Consider the following 11,463-nt stretch of genomic DNA (forward strand, 5'->3'; position numbering starts at 1 on the left):
CCACGCCGCACTGCACTGTAAGTTTTTCTCTCAGCAATATTTTAATTTCTCTTCCTTCCTTTTTCTTTCTATTTGATAAAGAGTGAACTACATAAATGATACAATGATCTTTTACTTTCGCACGTAAATGGTACATGATCTTTATTTTATATCGTTTTTGATACCTATAAATCACATTTTTGGTATCTGATGCATTTTCACTCCAAAATGCCCTCTAAACAAATACATTTTCTCATTTGTGACATAGAGAATATTTTAGGCATATACAAAACTAGTACCAAAAGTAATATTATAATATCTTCTCGCATTCTCCTCACTCTTTAAATTATTATTATTAATCAATATTAATATTATTATTTTGATATTATAAATTAATAATTAATTTTTTTTTATTTAAATGTACTTAATTATAATTATAATTAACTATTATAATAATATTATTGTTATAATACTAAAAATAGTAGTAATTAATAAATAATTACAGTATAATTATTTAGATTATGAATCATAGTATATTATTATTATTATTATTTTATATGAATTAATAACTAATTAATATAGTCTTAATAAAAATTTAAAATTATGAATTGTATTCATAATGATATAAAGAGTTGAATATTTTTAGTTAGATGTTCCAATCCTAAAATGAGTATAAAATAATTTAATAAAAAGTATTCAATTGATTAATTACTTTAAATAATTAAATTAACTAGGTGTTTTGTTCATCATTTATATTATGAATGCAATTAGATGTATGTATAACACTAAAAAGAAAGAAGAAAAAGAAGAGAGAAGAAAAAAGAGGAAACATACACTAAGGAGAAAAAAGAAAGAAGAAATGAAGATATAATACTAAAAAAAGAAGAAAATGAAGAAAAAAGAAATAAGTAAGGGAAAAAAATCACATGTTTGGTACCATTTAATTGAAATTTCCAAAAATATCATCTATAACAAAAAAATCACATAATTGGTAACTAGGGTTATTTTTGTCACGTGGTATAAAAAACGATATAAAATAAAGATCATGCACCATTTATGTGCAAAACTAAAAGATCATGTACCATTTATATAGTTCATTCTTTGATAAATATAAAATGATTTGGATTTGAATGTAATAAATCAAAATCTGAAAAGTGTTTTTGGTATAGATTTAGAGTAAACCTAAAGATATGTATTTTTTCTTCAAAAACGTATAATATGATTGGTTTTGCAGTACCGAGGTAGTTTTCTACTGCATTTTAGGTTTTGCAGTACTATTGGAGATGGTCTTATAGTACTCCAAAACCAATTCCATTTTTGGTTTTTTTAAAAAACATATCTATCTTTAGGTTTACACTAAACCCAGACTCAAAAGTTATTCGAAGTTTGTGAATAAAAAAAGAACAACATTGAGAATATTCTTTTAAGTTTGAGTTTGGTTTAGAATTTGAATCGAGAAACAATATTTCTATAGAAAAGTATATTCGGTGAGTTTTACCGTGAATGATGATAAAATATGGAGTACTATGGTTTATAAGTGCAGGCTTGTTAGAATGGCACTAGCAGTATCTGATTCGCACCAATTTTGGGGGCGAGGCAGAAAGTTATTCAACTGCAGCTACGCCTTTCCAGGAGAAAGGGGAAACATAGATCCACGCCTCACCCAACTGAATGATTCAAAGCCTTTACGACGTGAGAGTGAGAATTGGTTTAGGAATTATATGCCGCCAGTGTTAATGGATTGGAGAATCGGAGGCGAGAGTTGCAGCCGCGCACAACAGAGTCGTTCAACTTACGTGTGTGCAGATAATAGCGAATGTGTTGATTTTGGTTCTGATGCTCATGGCTACAATTGCCGCTGCTTTCAAGGATTTCAAGGAAACCCTTACCTGCCCTACGGATGTCAAGGTTGGTGCGTCATTTTTCGCTGATGAATAAAGTAAAAGATATAAATTATAATTGAATATTTTAATGATTTTCTAAATAAGTGAGAGCTCATCTTGATTGGTATGGGTAAAGCGAGTCATCTTCTGTGGGACGAAGAGAGTATTATTTGGTACAAAACAAAATATTTTATTGCATATTATTTTTAATTATGTAGATATTTCTTAATTTTTAAAATTTAGACTAATACTCCCTCCCTCCCCGTCCCATAGAAATAAGTCATATTTTCTTTTTCGTCCATCCCATACAAATAGTCCATATCAATTTATGGTAATCTTTTTCTCCTTCCCATTTACTTAATTATTTATGGACCCCACTATCTACTACACAATTTCAACTATTTTTTCTCCTTTTATCTTACTTTAACAATTATGCATTAAAACTCGTGTTGATATTAAATGGTCTATTTCTATGGGGCAGAGTGAGTATAAAAATAAATTAATGGTTCATGCATCACGAACGTTACACTAGTATGCATTATAGAGAAGTTGTAAACTAGGCATCTTACGGTTGTAAATACACGACTCATACAACATGCTTCACCTTTATTTCTATTTAATACAAAAATTATAAAAAATATTCATTCGTGTTTCATTTTAGTACATTCCATTATTTTTGTTTGGATGTCGTCAACTCTTTATTCATGTGGAATACAAAATATTGCATCATTGTTTCATATCAATACAAAAGGTTTTATCAATATTTTATATTGGTTAAAAAAAATTCATCATGGTTTCATGTTTTTGACCCACGTAGGTAAAGAGTTAACGATGTTCAAACACATGACATAATGTATTGAATTTAAATGCAAATGAAAATTTAGAACATCGGGCCTAAACTGTTCGTAAACTCAATTTTTCGTAGCAATTGACAAATAATTAGGATCCATTTACAGAGTAGATAACTCCATAACATATAAGAGAGTTATCTAACCTAATATATGTGTTCTTATCATATTTTGTCTTATCTCAACTTTCCTATTAAACTTAAAAAGACTTATAGAATCCACCTACACACTTCATATACCTAGTAGCATTATTATGCTTGTCAAAAAAATGCATCGTACAAATAATATACTTCCTATGTCCGTGAATATGCATCGTACAAATGCATTGTTGCTTGGCGTTTGAGGTTCCTCTCCTCGTATACGAGTATGTGCCTAATGGGACACTTTTTGATCTCATTCATCAATCACAACTTCCAATCTCATGGAACATGCGCATAAAAATTGCGGCCGATATAGCAGGTTGATACGACTGCCCATGCAGCAGACGACCCAGCCATCGATGAGGAACCAAGAGCTGTTGCGGAGACACCGTCGCAGCAGCAAAGGGGGACGGAAGACGCAGCGGAGACGAGAACCTTGAGGCCGCGGGATCGACTCAAACCGCCGAGGAAGTACACGGCTTAAGTCTAGGACGCATAGGACTATAGGAGTCTTTTGATTTTATTTATCTTATTTTATATTTTTGTTTATTCTATTTTAGGATTATTTTTGTTATTGTTTTTTTTTTCTATTTTGAGTTCGGGTTTTCTTAGTTGGTTCTTTCCCGAACGTATTAGGATTAGGTCGAACCAACCCTAGGGTTTTAGTATAAATAGAGCCTTTTGTCATCAAACGATCTATCTATGAAATAAAAACATACTTTGGCTCAATAGCTTTTGCATCAAGAAACTTATCCCTAAGCTGTCGACGAGAATTCTCGCGCACCGGCTGCCCCATTCTGCCGTCTAAGTCACGACCCGACACCGGGCGCTCGACGAAAGACGACAGCTCGTTTCTTGAACTGCTTGGAAATCGACGTTAAGGAATTCATTCCTTAACACAGGTGCAGTGGCTTACTTACATTTTGCATCATCTGTCCCCATCTATCACAGAGACATCAAGTCCACCAACATCCTTATGGATGAAAAGTACGTTGTTAAAGTGTCGGATTTCGGAACATCCAAATTTGTTGCAGTAGACCAAACTCACCTGACCACGCTGGTGAAAGGTACATTCGGATATTTAGACCCAGAGTATTTCCAGACGAGCCAATATACAGACAAGGGCGACGTTTATAGCTTTGGAGTAATTCTTGTCGAGCTTCTAACAGGACAACGGGCCATATCGTTAGATGTATCACAAGAAAGAAATCTATCAACACGATTTCTTGCATGTATGGAAGCAAACAATCTTGATGCCATAATAGATACCCAAGTTTCCAAGCAAGCTAAGATAGAAGAGGTGATTGAATTTGCAAGGCTTGCAAAAAGGTGCTTGAACATCACAGGGAGAATGAGGCCAAACATGAAGGAAGTAGCAAGAGAATTGGAAAGTTTGTCTGTGTCTCAACTCTCTGCAAATGTTACACATGCAATTGAAGAAGCAAACATGTATGAAGCGAAGTCAGTTTTGGTTCCAAACATTGATTACACTGGGACAAGTGGTGACAGTGTCGCCTCGACATCAGATGCACATCCTCTAATGTCTACAAAATTTTGAACTTATGCCTTTTTTATTGCTCATGTAATACCTTTAGTTACAACCAAACTTTCACATATTACAAATATAATTACACTTTTACGTGCTACAAAATTATCTACCTCCTTAAATATCACTATTTTAGTGACGTGTCTCTCTGTTTTTGACATGCATAATAAATACCCATCTATGTGTCACAATTTTATTTAGTACTACGATTCAATGCATAAAGATCGCCTTAAGTGATCAACAAATTATGTCTAATTATCACACTTCATTTTTACCATAAATGGTAAATAGGTCTCAAGTTCCACTATCTCACTCCACTCACATTTTATTATAAAACCAATATAAAAAAGTGAGTCACATTCCACTAACTTTTTCATTTCTTACATTTCTTAAAACTGGTGCCCGGTCAAAGAGTGACAATTAATTGGGGACGAAGGGAGTAATACAACTCTATTGCAAGATTTCAGCTTCATATGTTGTGTTGAAGGAGTTTATCAATGTTAAGAACGCTCTTTAATTAATGTCGAATATATGTCCCCTGTTTGTAGAAACAAGCAAACCGGTGCCCGGGAAGGGTCGGCAGCTAACAAGACGGCTGGCGCTGAAGTTCCGTTGGCAACAAAATAAGTTTATTTTTGTTTCACACAAGAATTGTGGGCAAATACTTCTTCATTAATTGAGAACGAAATCAATGAATAGCCCTATTTACATAACCAAGGACTCTATGGTTGGTTCGACCAATCCTAGACATCGGGAAAGAATCAACAAAGAAAACCCGATGGGGCGTAGAAAAGCCCAACTTAATGATGTTTGCAATAAAAATAAAACAGAGACTCGACAAAAGGAAAAAAACAGTCTTAATAAAAGGAAATTAACTAAAATTTAAATAGTCTTAATCAAAGGAAATTAACTAAAATTTAAATAACGTTCTCGCGTCTATTTTGGACGCGAGATCACCATAACGTGCGGGCGGCTTGATGTTCTCCCTTGGTCTCAATGTCCTCGTCATTATTCCTTCGTCCCTATGCGATGTCCCCAAATCTTCTTGGCATAGCTCCTCCTGATCATCTCTCGAGTTCTGTGTCGGTGTCGTGGGTAGGCTGGTAGTACTCTCTGTTGATGGAGCTGGTGGGTTCGTATCAACTCCCCCCCGGATAGTAACCTCCTTGTCCTCAAAGATAATGTCCGGAAACCGTTGCTTAACTTCTGATAGAGGCTCCCACGAGGGCGAATCTGACCTATCCGACCACTTGACCAAAACATGCTCCACCGCCTCTCCATTGTGCCACAAAATCTGAGTGTCCAATATGCTGACCAGCTTCATGATCTGTAATACCCACTTCCTTTCCTATCCCTTCCCGTCAATATTTACGTCGTATGTTTTAATGGGACTTGTTACCTTGTTGTCGACGCTTAGCATTATTAGTTCGCAAAACAAATTTTAAGGAGAATAATCAAACAAGCTAAAACACGCAAAAGTATGTTACCTTGTTGCCAACGATAGGATTCCTTTGGCAACACTGCCGCCACTTTACTCACAGTTGCCTCCAATCTCAGTTAAGTTGAATGATAGTAATTTTCTTATGTGGCAACAGCAGGTAGATGTAGCCCTTTATGGGTATGGCCTTGAAGGTTTTTTCACTGGAGAATCTGATCCACCTGAGAGGCAGATTCCAGATGAAGACAAAGAAGAAATGGTGGAGAATCCAGCCTTTGTGACATGGCAGAGGCAAGATAGGAGAGTAGCCGGATGGCTCTTATCCTCTTTATCTGAGAGTGCACTAAGCTTGGCTGTTGGGCTAAGATCTGCTAGAGATATATGGAGTGCACTCGAGACAAATTTTGCAAGCAAATCAACAGCTAAAGTGATGCAATATAGGCAGCAAATGCAGTGTTTAAAGAAGGATGGCCTGACCATGGGAGAGTATCTGGCCAAGATGAGAAATTATTTTGACTTACTTGGTTCTGTTGGATGTAGAGTATCTGAAGCAGAGCAGGTGCTACACATTATGGGAGGTCTCGGTCAAGATTATGATCCGGCCGTATGTGCAGTGACCTCAAGAACAGATCCTTGGAGCATTGGTGATGTAAGTGCTTTTCTGCTCAGTTTTGAATCCAGGATGGAAACTACTAGAGCTCATTCAGTGAGTACAGAGGGGTCACAACCCACTCTCAATCTTGTTCAAAACCAATCCATGCAAAGAAAGGATATGCAGAGTTCCAACAATAGCAGACCAGAATCAGGTTTTGGAAGAGGTTTTGGAGGAAGAGGTCAAATAGGAAGTCGTGGTGGCAGAAGCTTTGGTAGAGGAGGTAATAAGATTATTTGTCAGCTTTGTGAGAAACCAGGTCATACTGCAGCCAAATGTTGGCATAGGTTTGAGCACAATTACACACCACCTCAGCATGTTTTCAGAGGAAGTGCTCCACAACAACATCAACAGCAAGGAATTTTCAATCCCTCTGCTCATCTTATCCAGTCAGTACGAAGAGCTCCATCCAACTCTTTTCCTGCTGGAACTTCATCTGAGTTCAGCTATGGACCAAATTCATCATCCAGTTGGTTTCCAGATTCAGGGGCCACACACCATGTGTCTAATGATCTCAACAATCTGAACTTAAGCTCAGAATACACAGGAGGTAAGAATCTTCTTCTTGGTAATGGAAAAGCTGTTAAAATTGCAAATGTTGGTGAGACTGTCATTAAATCTCATTCATCTTTCTCCACCAGAAAATTGCACCTTAAAAACTTGCTACATGTTCCTAGTATTACTAAAAATCTCCTTAGTGTGTCTAAATTTGCTAAAGACAACTCGGTGTTCTTTGAATTTCACCCATCATTCTGTTTTGTCAAGGATCTGAATACCAAGGAAATTGTGCTCAAAGGAACACTTGACAGAGGTCTTTACCACTTCTTAGTTGATCACTCTCCAATCAAGAGCAGCACCAGCTCCCTTTTCTCTTCAAATCAAGGATCTCCAGCCGTCCATTCTCTAAGCCTGGCCAACTCTTCATCCAGCAGTGGTTCTTCCCATGATCCTAAGCTATCTTTGTCTCTGTGGCATAGTAGATTAGGTCATCCCACTCTTGATGTAGTAAAATTTGCTCTTAATAGCTGCAACATTCCTTATGATGAAATGAAAGATTCCTCACTTTGCTTTCCATGTTCAGTTTCTAAAGCTCACAGATTACCATATTCACATTCCAATTCTGAAACTTTATCTCCTCTTGAACTTATTCACAGTGACCTCTGGGGTCCTTCACCCATTAAATCTAGAAATGGTTACACTTATTATGTTTCATTTGTGGATCATTTTTCTAGATACACATGGATTTTTCTGCTTAAAAACAAGAATGATGTTACCACTGTGTTTAAGATTAAGTTTCTTCAATCCGATTGGGGATGTGAGTTTCAAGGATTAGTGCCTTATCTTAAGGAGTGTGGGATTGTTCACAAAATATCTTGTCCATATACACCACAACAAAATGGCTTAGCCGAGAGAAAACATAGGCACATGGTTGAAACAGGTTTGGCTTTGCTTGCTCAGTCTCATCTTCCTCAACGATTTTGGGATGATGCTTTCATCACTGCTGTTCATTTGATTAACCTTATGCCTTCAAAAACTATAAAAAATTCATCACCTCATGAATTGCTTTTTCTTAAGAAACCAGACTATTCTTTCTTGAGAGTCTTTGGTTGTCTTTGTTTTCCTTTTACTAGGCCATATAACAAGCACAAATTAGAATTTAGATCTGTCAAGTGCACTTTCCTAGGATATAGTCCATCTTACAAGGGATATAAAGCACTTCTTCCTAATGGGAAAGTCATTGTAACTAGAGACATCATCTTTGATGAATCTGTTTTTCCATTTCAACCTACCTCTATCTCTTCACATCCTGTTTTCTCTGAGAGTCCTTCCTCACTTCTTCCATCTCATCTTATACATGTGTCTCATCACACTCCTCCTCATATCCCAGAATCTCCTCATTCTCCTACTCCATCCACACCACCTTCTGCTGCTATTTCACCACCTTCTTCTGTTTCTCACACTGCCTCTGATTCTGTTAGTCCAGCTGCTGCTCTACCTGATCAACCTCTTTTTGATTCTTCTCCTTTACTCCCAATTCAGCCCACTCATTCCATGACTACAAGATCCAAATCTGGGATTTTCAAGCCTAAAGTTTACACCATCACCACCTCTGCTTATTCTTTACCTAAAACTGCATCAGAAGCCTTACTCTTGCCTGCCTGGAAATCTGCCATGATGAATGAATTTATTGCTTTACTCAAAAACAAAACTTGGATTTTAACAGCTCTTCCACCAGGTAAAAACCTCATTGGTTGTACTTGGGTCTTTAAGCTTAAATTACACTTATCTGGAGAGATTGCTAGACACAAGGCCAGGCTTGTGGCTCAAGGCTTCTCTCAACAGTCTAGTTTTGACTTTACTGAAACATTTAGTCCGGTTGTGAAGCCTACTACTATCAGAATCATACTTAGTCTGGCTGTTTATTTGGAATGGGATGTCACCCACCTTGATGTCAACAATGCTTTTCTGAATGGGGAATTAAAGGAAGATATTTATATGAAGCAACCTCTGGGATTTGAGCAAGAAGGTCCTCATCTTGTATGTAAACTTAATAAGGCTATCTATGGTCTGAAGCAGGCCTCTAGAGCATGGTTCTTCACTGTTCACTCCACTCTTCTTACTCTTGGCTTCACTCAATCAAAGGCTGATGCTTCAATGTTTTTCAGATTACAAGGCAGAGAGGTGATTTATCTATTAATTTATGTAGATGATATGTTAATTACTGGAAATACTCCTGCCTCCATCAAGCAAGTAATCTATCAGTTGAACTCTCATTTCTCTTTAAAAGATCTTGGGGAGGTGAGCCTATTCTTAGGAGTTGAAGTTGTTAAAACTGCTGGTAATGGCATTCATTTGTCTCAATCCAATTACATCAAAGATCTCTTAAAGAGAGCTAACATGACAGGTGCAAAAGGATGTCCAACTCCTATGGTGACTAATTGTGAACTGAGTAAGAATAGTGGTGATCCCATCTCTGATCCGAAGCTCTACAGGAGTGTGGTTGGAGCACTTCAATATGCTACCATCACTCGTCCAGATATTAACTTTGCTGTGAACAAAGTTAGTCAGTACATGGCAAGCCCATTGGATACACATTGGAGAGCAGTGAAGAGAATCTTAAGATATTTATCCGGAACTCTTGATTATGGCATACAACTCCATCGTTCAAATGGTGAAATTTCAGCTTTTTCGGACTCTGACTGGGCAGCTGATGTTGATGACAGAAGATCTACTACTGGAGTGTGTGCTTATCATGGGAGAAACTTAATTTCTTGGTGTGTGAAGAAGCAAACTGTTGTGGCAAGATCGAGTACTGAGGCTGAGTATAGGAGCTTGGCTCAAGCAGCGTCTGAAGTGGCATGGTTAACTTCGTTGCTTAGTGAGTTGAGAATCAAAAGGAAGCATGTTCCTGTGATATGGGTTGACAACTTGAGTGCCATAGCTTTAGCATCAAACCCTGTTCTTCATGCAAGAACTAAGCACATAGAATTGGATATGCACTTCGTCAGAGACAAGGTTCTAAGCAATAAACTTGAGCTGAGGCATGTCCCGACTAAAGATCAGATAGCTGACATCTTTACTAAGCCACTGTGCCATCAATCCTTTGTGAGACTCAGAGAACGTTTGGGACTAGTCTCTCTGTCCTCCCTCGGATTGAGGGGGCGTGTTAGAAGTGAAGGCCATGTTGATTATGCTGGAGCTCATCATATGGAATTACATGATCAGAAGAATGCAAGTAATGGAATATTCCATACACAAATGAATCCAGATTGCAGCTCGACACAAGTTGTTGATGTCTCCTTACAGCCAACAAAGTCACGAGCTCCACTTGTGGTTGTACCGGAGATTCCAGCTCAGATTGGGGACCATTCGGTTAGTTGGAGAGACGTGGTCATCCGAGGATTAAAGAAGAATGTAGCTTAGACAAGTTTGTTATGATTAAGTGGCTAATCTTGTACTAGAGTAGATTAGTGAAACATTCTGGATTGTTCCATGAGCCTCCATATGTATGAGAACGTTGTAAGCATTTTTCAATCAATGAAAACAGTAGCTACTGAAACTATCATTCTAGCTTCACAAAACTATCATTCTATCATGGTTTTATCTCATTCTATATTGAGTAATGTTTGAGTTTGCTTTCTTATTATGTCTTGAAGTGTTTTCTTTCACGGAGCTGGTTTAAAACCTGCCTACGCCCCCGTCCGTCGCCTCCGTCGGCCCGAAGCTAAGTCTCTTTCCTTCCTTCTCGTCTTAATTGTTTAAGCACCGGAAGGTTAACTTGGAGTAGTTAATTCGGGTCTTGTTCGATTTTAGGCCGTTCTTGCTGATTAGTTAATTTGTGATGTTGTGATATTATGCTCAGTTTATATGTGACTAGAAACTTAGGTTCCACTCATTCTCAGATTTGGTGCAAGGCTGATTAGTTGTGCTAGCATGGGGAACGGTCAGAATTTGGCTAATGTTCTACTTAAATTTTGAGGTAGCATGCTTGGGGTTTTGGTCACTTGGATGGAAACTTGTGTATATATGAGTGTTCTTATACTGTGAGCACTACCTAGGCTGATGATCCTGATGTCGAGGCGGTAGTTTATGGTTTCTAGTCCTAGTGTTTCTACATGGTGACATGAGGAAAAGTTGAATGGAAGGATGGAGGGAGTGTTACCTTTGTTGATGGAGGATTTTCAGCTCCTAAGCTTTCGTGGATTGCAGGAACTTGAGCAATTCCTCCTATTCACTAATATATATACAGGGTATGTGTAACTGAAAGCCTGCAAGGCTGGTTGTTTGTGCGGAAAAAAAAGGGTCCCTAGGTTGATTGTACATTGGCTGTTTCTCCTGCAATAAGGCAGGGCATGTGTTGGCAATTGAAACTAGAAAAATAACATATAATTGTCCCACATCGGTGTTAAAAGAAAACTGAAACTAGTATATAAATCTCATGGGCCACTCCTCCTATCACCAATTGGTTTTAGGATG

General features: G+C 37.5%; 1 protein-coding gene across 1 annotated transcript; it reads left to right on the forward strand.

Moving 5' to 3' along the window:
- The first annotated feature begins 1,532 nt into the window (after positions 1–1,532).
- Positions 1,533–4,408, forward strand: LOC121810422 (wall-associated receptor kinase-like 1). The gene is made up of 3 exons (XM_042211191.1): positions 1,533–1,887; positions 3,026–3,169; positions 3,753–4,408. The coding sequence occupies exons 1-3, from the start codon at positions 1,533–1,535 to the stop codon at positions 4,406–4,408; spliced, it is 1,155 nt and encodes a 384-aa protein (XP_042067125.1).
- The last annotated feature ends 7,055 nt before the right edge of the window (positions 4,409–11,463 follow it).

This window comes from Salvia splendens, chromosome 7 (assembly GCF_004379255.2).
Source record: "Salvia splendens isolate huo1 chromosome 7, SspV2, whole genome shotgun sequence".
NCBI classification, from domain to species: Eukaryota; Viridiplantae; Streptophyta; class Magnoliopsida; order Lamiales; family Lamiaceae; genus Salvia; species Salvia splendens.

Coding starts and splice junctions, on each gene's coding strand:
- LOC121810422 (XM_042211191.1), top strand. CDS start 1,533: ATGGCACTAGCAGTATCTGATTCGCACCAATTTTGGGGGCGAGGCAGA. Junction 1,888..3,025: donor CCTGCCCTACGGATGTCAAG/GTTGGTGCGTCA, acceptor GAATATGCATCG/TACAAATGCATTGTTGCTTG. Junction 3,170..3,752: donor AATTGCGGCCGATATAGCAG/GTTGATACGACT, acceptor TCCTTAACACAG/GTGCAGTGGCTTACTTACAT.